The sequence below is a fragment of the Lissotriton vulgaris genome, chromosome 4_1, assembly GCF_964263255.1.
Source record: "Lissotriton vulgaris chromosome 4_1, aLisVul1.2, whole genome shotgun sequence".
NCBI classification, from domain to species: Eukaryota; Metazoa; Chordata; class Amphibia; order Caudata; family Salamandridae; genus Lissotriton; species Lissotriton vulgaris.
Window position 1 is genome coordinate 1,690,288,459 of NC_141691.1, and position 18,562 is coordinate 1,690,307,020.

Consider the following 18,562-nt stretch of genomic DNA (forward strand, 5'->3'; position numbering starts at 1 on the left):
AGTAAACAACTGGCACCGAGATTCATAACCACATATAGTAAGGAAATTGGGATAATACTTAAATAATAAAGAAATACTGGCACCTCTTTGCTAGAGATCCTGACATTGGAAAAATCTTGGGGCAGATCCGGCGGCCACATATACTCTAAAAGATATGCTTGTTCCAAGTCATTTTCAAGAACAACCTCAAACCAGGTTATTGGACCAACAGAAAGGGCTCAAAAAACGCAACATTTGCAAGGCATGTAAAATCGAGAAAAATATGAGAGCAATCAGAAATAATTGGAAAATCACGAACATTGACCAAAATATCACTTGTAATTTACATTATTGATTGTGATAGTGGAATGAAATACATTGGTAGCACCACATGCATGCTCAACAAACAGATCATTGAGCACATACATTCAGTAAAGAACAAAGATATGACATATGCCACATTTAAGCACATGCAACAATGCCAGAATGGAGAATGGAAAAAGATGTGCTAATACAGAATCCACATGATATGAGTTGAAGAACGTGATGGTGATCAAATCAAAGGATTACGACAAACAGAATCTTGATACATTATTAGATTTAGAACTAAGGCACAGAGGGGCATTAATAGCGATGAGTTACTTTTTGCACATTTGGAAGTTAGAGAGTCCTAAAGATAGGAAAGATCATGAAAAATGGAATTGAGAAATTAATGGTTTTGGTACTATTCCAATCACTAGAACTGTTTAATTATTCTTTTCCTATATAAAGTGGTTATAATTGTTTGATACTATATCCAATGAATAATGTTAAGATATACGAAAAATGGGAGTCTTAGGAACTGCTCAAAATCAATCTACACTTACAATATGGTCCCCATTAATGATACAATGTGATAAATGAAATGGTACTAGACCTAGAAATGTTACAAAGTATAAAAATGTCAAAAATATTAAGAAAATAGCACAATTACAACTCTGCACCCGACATAAAATTCAAGTCCTAATTATTGTTTTCTTTTACCATGTGAACAAAGATTTGTGTAAAATACACTACAAATGCCACAATGCCCCATTAAGGATTGAAGTGGGTAGGAATAAGTGTAATAAACATAAGACTCACTAACCGTGAGAAAAGCCATGAGAGGGCTGAAACCCTTTGGTTTGAGCGGTTGCCAAGAATAAGCTGTGCAGAAAATCAGCTCTGGAGTGTCGCGTCCTTTGTTTAAAAAATTACTGTGGGCCAGGATCCGGGCCCTATGCAGAGCACCAGCTAGTGACCATGCTGAATTTGAGATGGCATCAGTGATGTCAATGACCATGTCATGAATGATGTAATATATGACATCATCACCAGTGGATTGCAGGTGCGAGAGTTACAGTTAGTTCAACTAACTATAACAGAGAAATTTCAATGGTTTTGTATGAGTGAAATGTCCAGATAACTATAACACCCCTAAAACCTATGGTTTACTCAGAGAATTTCTAAGGTTTTTTAAATGTTAATTCCAACTGTAACCTGCTTGAAACCTATGGTTTTTCAGTGAATTTCGAAGGTTTTTTTAAATGCTAACTCCTAACAATAACCTGCTTGAAACCTATGTTTTTTTCAGTAAATTTCAAAGTTTTTTTAATTGACAATTTTTAAATATATTTATTGTTATTCTTTTTTACATTTTTCTACTACATTTTTTAATCTTTTTATTTTTAGATGTTATTTTTTAAATTACATGACATATATTTTAATTTAATTTTTTTAAATAAAAATTATCTTTTTTTATTATTTGATATTGTTTAAAATATACTCATATAATGTTTTTTATTATTTTTTTCATTTTTTTTCGAGTCACGCACTCAAAACGTACCCTGCTCATTCACTGCACGTCACATGTCTGCCATTTAAGGGTTGCAGTATAGGATCCGTGTAGGATACGCGGCAAATACGAATTATTAAACTCGGACAATATCCGACTTGTACGAGACTTCTGGCACATAAGCGAGATGTACGTATTACGCGACGGATGCGTGGTTGCGCGTGACATCGTATGCATATCGGACGCGGTCTGTGCGCCTCTCCCGGGAAATGTTTTAATGTTCAAACAACTTATATATATGTAATATAATATTAAGACAAGACATCCACTGAGCTAATTATAAAAATAATATTCTTTAACTTTCAAAAAAGTTACATTCATTTTAAATGCAATTTTGCTAAGTCGCACCCAACCCATTAGAGTCGTGCACTCGATGCATAGAAGTCGTGCAGCAAACACTCCTGCCCTCTCTTAGCAAACAACAGTGTCCTGGGCTGGGCACCCCAAGACACTGCAGGAGCCGCCCTGGGTGGTGGTGGTCCCCTGGACACTCGAGGACTCCAGGAGAGGGGCCATGCAGCCCCCCTCCCACAATACACAAAGCACCAAAGGCTGGTGGTCCCCGGAGATTGAGGGGCTATTAACCCCCCACCTCCCCCAACAAATTATACTGGGAAGGGCTTTGGAGCCCCTCCAAACAATTTATTTTCTAGCCCCGGAGACTGGCGGTCCCCAGGGCTTGTGGGGCCCTTCTGTGGCCCCTTTAAACTTTTTTAATTTTCCCCCAGGATTTGGCCTCCCCGGGGACAAATTATAAAACAAGCTTCATTTTATTTTTTACATTTTTTTATGGCAGAGTCCGCGCACCCTACACGCACCTATCGGTTTTTTGTTTTTTTTTTAAATGTAGGCCCTGGGGGTTCTCCTGGGACCTCCTAAGCAGGTCTAGAGGGTAACATTATTTCTACCCTGCCCACTTTTCCCTTTTGAACACATATTCCATTGACTTCCTCAGCCTCGCTTCTACCAAGGCACAAAATGTCTGCCAACAGTTCCTGCTTTCGAATGTTTACAACCGCTTGACAGCCAATTATCATTGAACGCTTGATCAGTACGATGTGCTTATGGTACGATGACAATCCTGGCACAATAAGCGGATCCCCGCGCCCATAGATATATAAATGACTTTAACCTAATTTTCTAAGGAACTACTGAGCAGATTAACACCATTTAAGCAAAAGGCACAAGTCTGAACTAAGGACTACCTCTTTGCCAAATTTGGTGTAATTCCGTTCAGCCGTTCGGGCTGTAGCGGTAGCTAAAGGCCCTATGGAAAATTGCATAGGGAAAACACGTTTTGGGACCCCCCTTTTTCTCAGCCCCTGTTGAACGAATAACCCCCAAAATGTCATGGAAGGAGCAAAACTGAGCTGGCCAAAAGTTTGGAAAATTTTGAGAAGATTTATCAATTGGCACCAAAGTTATTGGCAATAGAATGTTGCTGATTTCCTATGCCTAATAGGCCCTTACTATAAATACCTACTATCTAACTATCTCCGTGTTTTTGGGATCGCGCTAGCTGCACCAGACTGCCATTCAACTGTGTGAGCGAGCGAGGGGAAAGGAGGAGGTCACCGCTCTGCCGTTCTGCTGCACAGCCTCACAGAGCCAGAGGTGCCTCGCGGCACTCCCCGCAGTGCTTCCCATCCCCCCGAGGAGCCTTGCAGCACTTGTGAGGGGGGAAAAGGAGGAGGACGCCGCTCTGCTGCACAGCCTCACAGAGCCCGCAGTGCCTCGCGGCACTCTCCGTAGTGCCTCCCCCCCCCGAAGAGCCTTGCAGCACTTGTGCGGGGGAAAAAGGAGGAGCACACCGCTCTGCCGCTCTGCTGCAGGCTCAGCCTCGCAGAATCCACAGCGCCTGAGCTGTTTTTGTGAGGAGAAAGGAGGAGGACACCGCTCTGCTGTTCTGTTGCAGGTTTCCAGGCGGGCAGTTTATCTGAGCCTCGGTGAGCCTGCGGCGCTTCCACGCCCCCACCCGAGCCTCGCTGTACTTGTGTGTCCACTTGAGTTATCTCGAGCTATTATAGCCCGCACAGAGCCCGAAGAGCTTGTGGCACCCTCCACAGAGCATTGCTGCAGCTTTTCACCCTGTAGAGGCGGACCTGCAGATACAGGCACGGAAACGTGAAACAGACTGAGTAGGCTGAACAGGCTAAGCAGGCCAAACAGCGAGAGAACGAGACGGAGGTGAGAGGGGTGCTTTTCCTTACCTTGAAGAGCTCATACCCCCTACCTTCACCCACTGGCTGTACAGGCTAGCCGTGGTGTGGGAACGTGTTGGAGGTGAATGGCGAGAGGCATGATGGGTGAGAGGCAAGAGTGGTGAGAGGGGGTGCATCACCCTACTTTGTACAGCAGAGATACTGAGAGGCATTGTTGACCCTGAATGAGCGAGGGTCCCACGGGGCAACTGGTAACCACCACTCTGCATTGTTGGTCCTCCCGCCGCAGCGTTCCATAGCGGCCGGTGAGGACTACATTACCCAGGCTTCCCGGTGCCCCAGCATCGGCGCATCGCCGCCACGTCTCCTCGGCGCCCGGAGGCACTTGAAATTGCGGCGGAACCCCGTGACGCGGGAGCGTAGCCGGACAAAGCCCGGACAAAGGGCGGGCCCTCAGTGGCTGAAGTAGGCTGGGCTGGGCCCACATATTTACATTTTTTATTTTTATTGTTTTCGTTTTGTTTAGCTTGATAGATTTGTATTATCCATTCATGCTTCCATAGACATTGACTTGTTGACTAATACAGGAATTCTGACTCACATTCTTCAATTGCCTTATTTTATATATTTTAAGTTGCTAATTATTGTTTCTCTCATTGGTATTGCACTCTGCCTTTGCTTTTTTCTTCTTGGATATAAGTCTAAAGATGACTGCTAAAAAGTTACGTTCTGGGAGACTCTTGGGGGGCAGGTCTTGTGTTAAGACAAGATCCAACCCCCTGCGAAACAAGGACTCAAAAAATCTCCAATTAAAGGGTCAATGCCAGCTATTCCAGTTATGGGAAAAGACAACAGATAAGGATTTGGCGAAGGAGGCTGACCCTGAAGAAATTGCTATAAATAAGAACATAGGGGTAGCTCCCTCACTTGGCGTAGAACTTGCGTATGTAAAGAAGGGGCCTGTTTTGGTAGAAAAATCGATTTCTGCCTTACAATCCTGTGAGGGGCTTAATCCAAACCCCGTGGAAGGCTCCGGCAGTGTTAACTTGCTCGCTTCTAGAATAGAGAATGTGCATCAAAAAAACGTCCTCCCAAAGCTTGAAATGTGTTTGACTAATGATTTAGTAGGAAGTACCCAGGCAAAAGAGATATGTAATGGTGACTCACAAGGGCTAGATATTGACCTGGAGTTGTGTGGTCATTAATTAGTAGATGGTTCATTGAAGTTATTTGAAGCCACTAAGACCCCGATTGGCGCTACTCCCTCTGGCTTGCAGCTTTATAGTAGCACCCCCTCCCTTAAATCTCAAGATTCATCTATGCAGTCTAACCTTTCAAAAAGTCCTGAGCTCAACATATCAGGTATCGATCCTGTTCTACAACTAGGCGTGGATCGACATGAAAAGCCTATTTCGGAGTCATTAATTGCTTTGGAACATTTGTTGTCTTCGATATTATTGTTACTGAGTACATTTGTGGGGAGCTCTGACTGTGTTCTAGAATCTGTCACTCAGATATTAAAGGTTTTATTACTTAGATTTCCGGAGAAGACATTGGAACTAGATCCCAGAGTGGGTTCGCAGGAACCAGTGTCCTCTGGTGCTTCTTCATCCGGAAACAATCCTGTGCTCACGCCTTATAATCCTGATCAAATTATTTCGGGGGTCTCTGCCAGAAGCGAGCTTTCTCCAGTCCCTAAATCTTCTGCTTATAATTGTATAAGGGACTATGATCTTGAAATTGTAGAAGAAGATGGGGTTTCCGCAGATTGTCAATCAATCAATCAAGACATTTGTAGAGCGCACTACTTACCCGGAGGGTCTCAAGGCGCTTGGGGGAAGGGGTGCTGCTATTGCTCGAACAGCCAGGTCTTGAGCTTCTTCCTGAAGGAGAGGTGGTCTTGGGTCAGGCGCAGGTCGGTCGGGAGGGAGTTCCAGGTCTTGGCGGCCAGGTAGGAGGAGGACCTTCCTCCTGTTGTCGTTCTTCGGATGCGGGGGACGGCGGCGAGGGCGTGACTGGCTGATCGGAGATGGCGCTTGGGAGCGTAGAAGTTGATGCGGTTGTTGAAGTAGCTCGGGCCTTGATCGTGTAGGGCTTTGTGTGCTTGGGTGAGGAGACGGGAGGTGATTCTTTTGTTGACGGGGAGCCAATGCAGGTTTCTCAGATGTCGGGAGATGTGGCTGTGTCGTGGGATGTCGAGGATGAGTCTGGCTGAGGTGTTCTGGATCCGCTGGAGTCTCTTCTGGAGCTTGGCGGTGGTTCCGGTGTAGAGGGCGTTGCCGTAGTCCAGTCGCCTGGTGACTAGGGCCTGGGTGACCGTCTTCCTGGTCTCGGTGGGGATCCACCGGAAGATCTTCCGTAGCATGCGCAGGATGTTGAAGCACGACGAGGAGATGGCATTGACTTGTCTGGTCATGGCGAGGGAGGAGTCCAGGATGAAGCCCAGGTTGCGTGCGTGGTCTGTCGGTTTGGGTGCGGTGCCCAGGGCGGGGGGCCACCAGGAGTCGTCCCAGGCGGAGGGCGAGGAGCCCAGGATGAGGACTTCCGTCTTGTCTGAGTTCAGTTTCAGGCGGCTGGTCGTCATCTACTCGGCTACGTTTTTCATCCCTTCGTGAAGGTTGGCTCTGGCGGCGGCGGGGTCGTTGGTCAGGGAGAGGATCAGCTGGGTGTCGTCAGCGTAGGAGATGATGTTGAGGTTGTGTTGGCATGCGATGGCCGCGAGGGGGCTCATGTAGACGTTGAAGAGGGTGAGGCTCAGCGAGGATCCTTGAGGGACGCCGCAGATGACTTCGGTGGCCTCTGACTTGTACGGTGGTAGCCGGACTCTCTGTGACAAAGCGCTCTTCCCAATTTTCATGCCAGAATCCAAGGGGACAGAGGAAGAAGAAAAAGCAATAATAGGGAAGCACAAAAGGGGTAGAGGAAAAAAGAGAAAACCAATTCGTAGACATAGGAAAAAAAGGCTGAGACAAATAATATTTGAGGATTCTCAAGATCTGCTAAATGATCAGCCTATTATGGAAGAGCCATTTAATGGGTTCTCGAAGCAGGATTCAAATACTAGTATCCCTGACATCCAAGTACCCCTTGCAGATTGCAATAAAATCCTCCCTAATTGTTCTATTTTGTCTACAGGAGGACCTCCCCTTGATGTGGGGAGATCTACGATTCTCTTTCTTAAAATAGAAGTGACAAAGTCAGTCCCTTCTGTCCCAGTTGTCCTCAATCCCGCTGCCCCTATTTTTCTTTCCCTGGTTGAAGGTACAGCCTGTTCGCAGGAACCTCCTAGAAAATTTACTGAAGATTCTGTTGATACACTGATCCTAGACTTTCTTCCGTTGTTTGACCACGATTTGGCATTAAATAGAACATTGTTACTTAAATGTTTTAGAGATATAGAGAGCCTAAAATTAATTCAATCAAATGATATTGATTTGGTTTCTATGTCAAGAACTGATAATACATCACACATTAGGGTAACATTCTATTCCAAATAAATAGTGAACCTCATTTTGAATCAAGCTGAAAATTTTCAAAGTCGAGGAATTGATGTGATACCTGTTTTGGCGAATTGTGGAGATAGATTTTGTGAAAATAGACCTATGCAACGGGGCTTGGGTCAAGCAGGTCACCCTCCCTTCTTCGAGGACTTAAAGATATGTGTATTAAAATCTAAACGGCTAGTGTCCCATGTAATTCCTGCCCCGCAAAAAACTTATAGCATTCCTAGAAAGGATAACCAACAATGGAATTGGCTTCCTGGAGCTTTGGTAAGTAAATCAAAAGATAACCCAAAGCTATTTCCCCATCTTTAACAGTAGCTTAAAAATTATTTCCTGGAATTCCGCGGGGATCAACAATAGTCCTGAAAAATTACAGTATCTTTTCTCATTGAACCCCGGTGTGATCTCTATACAAGAGACCTGGTGTATAGACAGAATGGGCGTGGGGAGTGACTATTATGTTCTTGAGGTTGCAATCTCCCCCTCGAAGAAAGGGCATGCAAAAGGAGGAATTACGTGCCTTCTTTCTAATAGAATAAATTGGAACTACTCCCATTATGTGGATCAGAGTAACCTTTTTCAGGAGGTCACTCTTAGTAGCTTTGTAGTGGGGAAAATAAAAACCCACTGGTTATAATAAATGCTTATATCCCCCGGATGAATGTTACAACAGTGTATTAAAGCAGGTTTTTATTTTCATTAAAAAGATTAAGGAGACAATACTTACTCCCCAGGTGCCGTTAGTGGGGGATTTCAATTGCAGAGTTTCTAATTATAGCTTAGAGCTATTTAGAAATAAGCCCAAAGAGGAAGCTCTTTTGATTCCTCAAGCCCTCTTCCCCGATAAAATCAAAACTAATAAAAGAGGGAAAATGTTGCTGGAAGAATTGTTTCTTATGGAGGGGCTAATAGTGAATGGTAGGCTCACTTCTGATGTTCCAGCAAAATATACCCATAATTCCACCACAAGTGAGTCCATTTTGGATTATGTAATCACAGACCACCGATCCTTTTCTTTATTGAGAGATCTAGTGGTCTCAGAGAATATATTTAGTGATCATATGTTGATAACATTAACCCTTTCAATACACCCTCCTAAATCTGACCCTTGGTCACTCAATGGTGATGCGGTCAATTTTCATAAGAAGTCTGGAAGATGTTTCTGAGACTTTAAAGCCATAAAGGGTCTGGGGCGTATCCTTGATAAAACTATATAAGAGTTAAATAATTGGAAAGGGTCTGAATTAATCCACTTTGAGGATCTTATGAAGAAGATCATTTTGGATGTTAAAAAAATCAAATTTGGCGCCAAAAAAGATTTTCCTCCCAAGATCGATTATTCTCCTCAATATGGAAATAAATAAGCTAGTGCGGGAGCAATACTTGTGCAGATCAACTGAAAGACTCCACAAAATTGTTCGTTTAAAAAGAAGGAGAAGTAGGATTAAGAAAAAGATAAAAAAAGAAAAAGAAGATTCCTTATGGATAAGTCTACGGGAGCCAGTGGTTCATGGCAAAGTTAGACAGTTTTGGTCTCTTATTGGGGAGGGTTGTGGTGCAAGAATTGGTCCCCTCCCAATTCCTATTCCTGAATCGGTATGGGTCAATTATATCTCCACTTTATGTAATGTAATGTAATGTAAAAATTACTTTTAAAGCGCAGTTAACACCTAGCGGTTTCTTGGCACTCGAGCAAACAGGGGGGAAACCATTAGCAACACATGGGTATTAGCAGAAGGCATTACAGAACAAATAGGTTTTAAGAAGAGATCTAAAACGTGCATAGGGAGAAACAACTCTGATATTCAGAGGAACTGAGTTCCAAAAAGAAGGGGCAAGAAAAGAAAATCTTGAACCTCCATTTTTCTTGCGTTTAAAAACAGGGACCTTAAGTAAAGCAAGATGGGAGGAACAAAGATTACGGACAGGAACATAAGCGTGCAGCAGTGAAGAGATAAAGGAAGGACTCAAGCCGGCAACGGATTTGAAAGTAATACAGCCAAGCTTGAATTTGCACCGCTCAGACACGGGGAGCCAGTGAAGGGACTTTAACAAGGGACTGACGTGGCAGTGCCTAGGCTGATGATGAATGAGGCGTGCAGCTTGGTTCTGAATAAGCTGCAGCCTCTTCATCAAGTAGGATGGAATGCCTACATAGAGTGAATTGGCATAGTCAATTCTTGAGATGACTAATGCCAGCAGAACTAAGGTAAGTGCTTCAGTGGTCAAGAAGCGGGCTATCTTCCGGATCTTTCGGAGCTGAAAAAAACTGGAGGAGACTACAGAATTAATCTGGGGCTTCATCGTAAGATCGTTGCTGATGATCACTCCCAGACTTTTTGCTGAGTCGACTGGGTTGGGGGGAGAGCCTAGGCACGCCAGCCAGAAGGTGGATTTCCATGGGTTGGCGGCACCCCCGACAAGAACCAGTTCGGTCTTGTCGGGGTTAAGCTTCAGATGGTTGGCCCCCATCCAGTCACTGATGTGGCAGAGGGTGGACTGAAAGGTGTAAATGGACTCCGCCGAGCCGTCAATGTTAAAAATCAATTGAATGTCATCCGCGTAATTGAACGCGGTGACATGACTGCCTCATAGAGCCCGGATAAGAGGGGTCAAATATAAATTAAAAAGAAGGGGGGATAAAGAGGAACCCTGCGGGACGCCACAGGTTAGACCTACCCTGTCAGCGGTGAACTGGGAGAGCCGGACCGCCTGATGGCGGTTGGACAAAAAGGAGCGAACCCAGCCCAGAGCGGTGCCCCGGACGCCGGCCTCCTCAACACGGTCGACCAAAGTGTTATGGTCGACCGTGTCAAAGGCGGCCGATAGATCCAGGAGCACCAGAACCTGGCGGATGTTAGAGTCTGCTCCTCTCCGCAGTTCTTCCATAACTGAGAGTATAACTGACTCTGTAGAATGGGCGGGTCTAAAGCCAGCCTGTTGGGAATCGAGATATTGGGAGTGCTCAATGAAGGAGCTCAAAGTGTTGGTAACATGAGACTCCAGCACTTTGCTGAGGTAAGGAAGGAGGGAGATGGGGCGAAAGTTGCTCATAATTGTCGGGTCTGCCGTAGGTTTTTTTAAAATGGGCACGACCTCAGCTACCTTAAAGGAACTGGGAACTAAACCAGAAGACAGGGACAAATTTAGGAGTCTCAAGGGAGGAAGCGGACACGCAAAATCAGAGGAGGACAGCAGTCAGTCGGGGATCCAGAGGTGACCTTGCTTAACAAGGTGGAAAACTCATCCTCTGAGATAGGAGGGATCTGAGTGAGATGCTGCAGATTAGGGGAGCACAGAGGGGGAACAGACCCAACAAGAAGAGGGGAACCGGCAAGAGAGATGCTCGTTTTAAAGTTGGCAATCTTATCCACGAAAAACTGATTCAGGGAGTCACAGAGCGCTTGGGAGGGGAGGGGTTGATGGTGATCCTGTCCGGGTGTGATAGCTCCTCCACTATGGAGAAGATATCTTTCGTTTTAGTCGCAGAGTTCACTATTTTTTGTGAAAAATAGGAGGTCTTAGCCGATAAAATCGCAGTTTTATATTCTTTGAGCAGGGACCTATACCGCGACTTCGTGTCAGCGGCATACCCTCGCCGCCATTGACGCTCAGCCTGCCTAAGCTCACATTTTTGAGCTTTAAGGTCTTCAGTAAACCATTTTTGTGAGTCTTGTGGGCGTTTAAGCTTAATGTGTTTAAGCGGGGCAACGACATTACTGGCTGTTACAAGCCAGTTCGTAAGAGCTGAAGCTTGGGTGTCAATAGAGGCAGTAGAGTTCGTAACAGGGGGGGAAGAGTTTTTGAGTAAATCAGCAAATTCACAGAGATCCGCCCTGTTCCAGTTCCGGGCTTGAAAATTACTCTGCAGGGTTCTACTAGGACAGGGAAAAATTGTAAGGGTAAAGGAAATTAAAAAGTGGTCTGACCATAAACAGGGGGAAATAAGGGGAGCCGAGATCTCCACATTAGATGTCCAGACCTGGTCCAAGACATGGCCCTTGATGTGAGTCGGGGTATTTATGTGTTGGCGGCTGTTCATACCAGATAGAAGATCTGAGAACATGATGGAACAAGCACTCTCCTTCTCGTCAAAAGGCCAATAATTAAAATCTCCTAAGATTAGGATATTGGAATTATTAATAACAAGTTCAGAGAGCATTTCACCAAACAATGACAAAAAATTAGGCATAGGTTGAGGGGGGCGGTATGCCAACACACAAATCAGGGGTATGGCTGAGGATTCTAGTTTCAGCACAAGGTAATCTACCAGAGGAATACAGGCTGTAGTTACTGAGGAAAATCTAATAGAAGAAGTAATAATCGCTGCGACTCCTCCGCCGGGCCTGTCAGAGGCTCGGTCTGCTTGCAGGATATAGTAGCCAGGGGGGATAGCCGCAAGGATGTCTGGGGTAGATTCAGCATTAAGCCAGGTCTCAGTCAACAACAGTATGTCGGGTTTCACGGAGTCTAGGTAGTTGAAAATGTCCAACTGACTGTCTAACCAGTGAGCGAGTGTTAAGATAGCTCACTGAGAGTTTTGATGGACGAGGCCCTTTAGTAGGAGGGATGTCCGTGCAAGTGGGGGAGGGCAGAGGGGAGTGAGCCGCGGAGACTCGTGAAGGGAGTGACAAAAGCTCGGGGAACGAGTCCCTGGTGCATAATAGCCTCAATGAATCAAGAGTCGACCAAGTAATGGCTGACAGAGGCCAGCTAGCATGTAGATGACGAAGACCAGAGGATGAGTATCCGAATAAACGGACAGGGGGACTGGCCCCTAGCCCCGGGGTGCCACGGACGGGCGCAGACGGGCTTACCTTAGGCTTAACTTCGTCGCGCCATCGTCGCGCCCGCTTCGCTCGTCCGCTGCGCCTCCGGGTAACCATTGCAATTTAAAGCCATAGAGCGCAGCGCGCGTCACCGCCGGGAACCAGGTCCTCACGTAAGATGGCGCCTGCCCTCCACAGCAATCAGCACGTCAGCCGTGGTGGACCGGGGCAGGGAGGAACACCCCATGCAAGAAAACGAGTCTCAAGTCACCCGCTGTCTGGTCGAATATTAAAAGGTAAGAATACCAAGATTGCAGAAGTTTTAAAATGTCGCGCTGCCAGGCGCTGTCAAGCGGCTAAAATAAGTAAAAACACAGCAGGAATGGAAAGGGGTATCAGAAGAGCTCTACACAATCCTGGTAGCTCGCAGTCTGCCCCCAGCGCTCAACGGACCTTCAGTTGTGCTGCCACCACACTTACTAGCACCGCCATGAATGGGCAGCCAGTTGAGCTTAGGGGCCTTAGTATTGAGCTTGATTCCCTTATAGAGTCCCCTTCAGAAAGAACTATTGAACAGGCGATTATGGACATGCGTACTTCAGGAGCCATGGGGCCAGATGAACTCCCAATATCTGTCTTGAAACAGGAATCAGTTTTATGGAGCAAAATTCTGTTTCCTGTTTTCAGATTTTGCTTCATTAAGAAAATTGTCCCTTCCTCTTGGAAAGGGAGCATACTGGTGCCACTGTTCAAGAAGGGCGATAGGGATATACCGAAGAACTATCGTCAAATAGCCCTCCTTGACGCAATTGGAAAAGTTTTCACAAAATGTTTGTTATCCTTAATTAATGATTGAGTTGACGCGAACCACATTTTACCCCTAGAACAGACTGGCTTCCGCAAAGGGCACGGCACCCTAGATAACCTTACCGCACTTCAGATCATTTCTGATAAATATGTAAGGGTTCGTGGGGGATATGTGTATGCGGCATTTATAGACTTCTCCACAGCATTCGATAAAGTGGATCGCCCCCTGCTGTGGAGAAAGCTATCTGCCATGGGCATGCCTCCTCACTTGCTAGATCTGGTGCAGGTTTTACATACTGATACATGGTGTTGTGTCCTGCAAGGTGGAGAAAGGGGGTTATCACGTGTCATTCCGTCAATTAATGGATTAAAGCAGGGTTGTCTTCTTGCTCCACTGCTCTTTTCCCTGTACATTGCGGATCTTCCTGCATCTCTCTCCTCAAGTGATGGTATAGCCCCGGTTGTAGGGGGAACCCCTATTTCCTGCTTGTTATATGCAGATAATATTATAATACTGGATCTAACACCTTAAGGGTTGGCCAATCGTCTTCGTGCATTACATCTTTTTGCCGAAGCCCATTACTTGAGGATAAATGCAACAAAAAGCTAAATTATGTGTATCGCAGGGAGAAAAAAGTTAAAGTATAAGAACTTTGTTTGGACAGTGGGTGGTCATAAAATGGAGGTGGTAAAGAATTATGTCTTCTTAGGAAAAATCATTTCCAATAACTTGAGTGACAAGCCCCACACCGATAACAATACCCGCAAAGCTTTGTCTCAGGGAAAAGGTTTGAGTGCATTATATTCAGCCACGGGGAAAAGACATTTCGATTGCCTACAGGAAGTCTTTAGGGCAAAAATCCCATCTTCCCTTTTGTATGGAATGGAACTGGTTGATTTAAGGCAATGGGATTTTTTACATTCTGTAGAAGGGATGTTGTTAAGATCTATATTCTCTCTTAACACCGCTTGCTCAGCTGCTGCCTGCAGACTTGAATATGGCCTTCGCTTTAGCTGGGTGCAGGGCCTAGCAGCTGTAGTTCGGTGGGTTGCCAGTTTGGCTAGAGGTGAAATGGGTTCATAAAGAAATCTTATGAAGGTTGAACTGTTGGGCAGCCTAAAGGAGTACTCGCAAATTGTTAAGAATTTCAGAAAGGCGGCTGCCCTTCTCCAATTGGAAGAGAGCACTCTCTTTACTGTTTCCGCTGCACAGTTAAAATTACTTGTGAAAGAGCCATCTTGGGATCATAGCTTTAAAATGGACAAGGAGGCTATTTATTTTAAGAAGGGAGCTAACCATCTTACTGACTCGTATGTTAGGAAAGCCATGCAACCTTATGTCGCCTGGAATCTACCACATGGCATTCGGCGATTTTGGTTTCTCCTAAGACAGGATTTGTTGCCATTAAACAATCTATTGGCAAAGTGGTATGGTGCTCCTGCAATTTGTAATTTTTGCAACTTGTCCACCCAGGATTGCTTGCATGTTCTCTTCATATGCCCTGCATTGCGCCCATTTTGGCGTAAGTGGTTTAGATATGTATGTTTACAATTGGGTATTTTAAATGCTAACTCTTTCTTACTTGCACTGTATAATCCCCCAAATGAAATTTTCTGTTTTAATATTTTTAACTTTTTTAAATGCTTTTTAGCTATTTATTGATGGCCTTTTGTAGTATGTGAATCTGATTACTCTGTATTTTTTGTAAACATTGTAGATGTCTTTCTTGCATTGAATGGGTCTTGTATTGTGTATGGTTTTTTATGTGGATCTCCTCGGAGTGCCAAAACATAATAAAGAATTGAATTGAATTGAATATAACTATTATATATCTATATGTATATATATATATATATATATATAAAATATATATATATATATATATATATATATATATATATATATATATATATATATATATATATATATATATATATATATATATATATATATATATATATATATATATATATTCAATGAAAAAACCATTGGTTTTAGGCCATATATAGTTAGGGATTTGCATTTACAAAACCTTATTTTACTCGCATAAAACCATTGAAATTCCATATATAGTTAGATGCGCTAACTATATATCGCGCACCCGCAATCCACTGCTGATGATGTCACATATTACATCATTCATGACATGGTCAGTGACATCACTGATGACATCACTGATGGGAAATTTGACACCAAACCATTTGTTCCCATTCAGCCAGTGATGGTGTCCCGTTTAGCGAATTTTGCACAATATACAGCGGATTTGCACAAAAAAGAAGAAAATATATAAATTTAATAATATATTTTTGTACATGATTTTAATGTGATGTATAGAAAATTGTTGGTTACAGATTTTAATCAATATTTTTAATGGGAATGAATCACGATGAATTAAGTGGAACATCAAATTGAACAGATGAGCCGAGAGGGACATGCTCTTTTAAATCTGTTTTGTTTGTTATTATATATATTTTTTTCAATATGGTGAACTACCATTTAAGTGTGGTTGAGGTGTTGAGTGCACAATCATACTGTCAAATGTAAGCGCTACGTAACCAGGCTGAAGTATGCTTTTTATTTCCACAGGCTGTGGGGTCAGCTGACTGTGTACTGGCACTTTAAAGATGATGGGGGTGTAACCGACCATGTTATGTGATCAAGGGACTGAGGTCCCGAAACGCGTCATGGCGGCGTGTTCCGTGCACTAAGGATGAAATAAATCAACTTGCAAAACATCCACTTGGGTCCGGTTTCGTTATTTCCTTTGGAGTCTGACTTGGGGGATTTGGCGAAGTTCGTGGCACGTTATTACACCAACAGCTTCTGGGTGTATAACCGGACCCCTTCAGTGAACAGGGCGTAAGCGGAAGGAAGCAGCGTTTGCAGGTTCCTTTCCTGCAAGGTTCAGTGGCTCTGGTAAGAGCAACCGCTACAGCCCCCGACGAGCGGAATTCTCCAAGGGCAGCCGCGGCATTGTAAGGCGAGGCAGTTCCCACGGATGTGGTAGAACCGGCGCCACGGTGAAGCAGCGGACGGCATGGTGTGGAGACCGCAAGCAACTTACCATCGGGACTGAAGGAGGAAGCAGCACAGCGTGACGGGTTACTTGAAGCCCGGGTGCGCAGAGCTGAGTGCAACTAATTATTCGGAAATAATCCTTAAAGAATATCCGTGCACAGACCATGGCCGCCGCCGATGTGGTCAGATCCCGTGAGGAGGCAGCGGTTGAAATGTTTGACGATACTCCCGTCACGAGCATTAACCCTATGGCGCAAGCAGCGCAATCGAATGTGGGAAATAATGCCATGAAAGAACTTTTTAGAAAACTAGAAAAAGCCATGCGGACGGAACAGGCGAAATGGTGGGAGAGGAAGTCACTGTCCCGCTATTTGGAAGTTGGACGCGTTCCCCGGGGCTTAAGGATCATGCTGGCCCCCAGCTTTGAAAACCCGGACCCAGAGATGTTAAGTGAGTGGGCAAGGTGTAACCTGGACTCTTCGAGCAGACTACTCAGAATATTAGTCAAATATGCGGAGAGTGACGGAGCGAAACTGGGGGCAGTGATAAATGATTTAAATGAGGAGATTAAGAAGCTTAATGATGTGGAACAGGAAAAACGATTGCGCGACGCAATGAAACAACGACTCACCAAGGAGGAGGAGGTAATCAAAAAAAGAAAGACCTTCAAATTTCAGAGGGACAAACTAGATTACCAGAACGGTCGTATTTTCACCTTCGCAAAAAAGTACGATCTTCAAAAGGGGACGACCGGACCTCGCTCCAAAGGTACAGGGCAAACAAGCAACAGGGGCCCTAGCCCCTCTACCTCGGAGTCAAACCTGAGTTCAATCCCAGGAAGTGAGTCAGAGAATGACCAACGCAATAATGAGGAAGCGGAGGGTTTTACCAAGCGGTCGCTGGGAGAGGAAGTGGAGTGCCTATGCAGCGACCGCAAGCAGACCCTAAGATCTCACACCGCTGGCAAGAAACCAGGCGGAAACGCAACCTCAAGCGCAAATGGCGGAGGAGGAGCCGGGCAACAAAACGGCGCAACGAAACCACCAGTGAGGGGCCGGGGACGAAAACGATGGAACCGCTAGTGAACAATCAAGTAAGCGACCAACTATCTGTGATTAACCTCTCAGATGTTCATTTAACTGTTAAAGAGACTAAAACATTATCATTAGGCTTGACTTATTGTCCCCCTTGTACATTCAATTATGCGCAAACAAGAATGGACTTTTTTAAATATATACGCAAATTGAAATTAAGAAAGCTATTCTTGCAGAATAAATTGAAAACGCGCATACCAACTCAGGATAATAATAGAACTGAGCTTGATCCGGGTCCATGCCTGGCGGGAGAGGTTGAGTTATATATGGACCTGGTTGATTTGAATAGGGAAGGGGGAACCTCAGTGGATGTGGACATAGAGGAACATATAAGAACAGATGCCCCGGGGGCTACGAGCTTTAGACCTAAATCAACATTTAACCCCATATCGGTCTATGACAACATAGAAGTATTTAATAATCTGGTTATATCTGATCTTAAAGAGTTGCACCAGGCCTCCAGAACAAAGGACATTAGATCTAAGAATAGGTGCAATAATGCCTATGGGAGTCTAATGAAGAAACTGCAGGGGGAGAATACGGTGATTGTAAAACAATCAGATAAGGGGGGCAACATTGTCCTGTGGCCAAAACAATTGTACATGGAGGAGGCTTTACTGCAGTTGAATGACAGGAATTGTTACTGCAGGAGCGATTGGCGTACAGCTAGACAGGCGTGGGATGCTTTCAATACCAGATTATATGTGTGGAAGGGCACGGGATTACTCAGTGGGGATGAACAAAAATTCCTTAAATCTAATTATCCTGTGATCCCTGTGTTTTATATGATCCCGAAAGTCCACAAGAATCTGACCAAGCCCCCAGGGAGGCCTATAATTTCCGCCAGGCAGGGCCCTTTTGAGAATGCCTCTAAATATATTGATCACTTCCTGCAGGAGCATGTGAGAGCGCTTCCCTCCTATATCAGGGATACGGGTGATTTTTTGGACAAAATCAGGACCATAGAGTGGCAGGAAGATTACCTTTTACTAACACTAGATGTAACTTCCTTATACACCAGTATTAATCACAACGATGGATTAAGGGCAGTAAAACACTATCTGGAGCGTAGACCTGCCTGTATGATACAGCACAACAGCATGATAAGTGAGATGATTGAGATCTGCCTCAGAAGCAACTTCTTCTTGTTTCAAAAACAGGTTTTCCAACAACTAAGGGGAGTTGCGATGGGGGCCTGCTTCTCCCCTAGCTATGCCTGTCTGCATATGGGGCATTGGGAGGAGCAGGTCCTAGCAAGAACATATGAGGGTACCATGGCAAATAACATCGTAGCCTGGTACAGATTTATTGATGACCTTTTCATCATTTGGAAGGGGTCAGAAGAGGAGGTTAACA

The 18,562-nt window shown here is 44.7% G+C and overlaps 1 protein-coding gene across 1 annotated transcript; it reads left to right on the forward strand.

Annotated features, from left to right (window-relative positions):
- Nucleotides 1–16,276: 16,276 nt before the first annotated feature.
- On the forward strand, nucleotides 16,277–17,194 carry LOC147724408 (uncharacterized). Its single transcript, XM_086967005.1, has one exon. The coding sequence runs from the start codon at nucleotides 16,277–16,279 to the stop codon at nucleotides 17,192–17,194; it is 918 nt and encodes a 305-aa protein (XP_086823131.1).
- The last annotated feature ends 1,368 nt before the right edge of the window (nucleotides 17,195–18,562 follow it).

Excerpts from the sequence above, each read along its gene's own strand:
- LOC147724408 (XM_086967005.1), top strand. The coding sequence starts at position 16,277 with ATGGCCGCCGCCGATGTGGTCAGATCCCGTGAGGAGGCAGCGGTTGAA.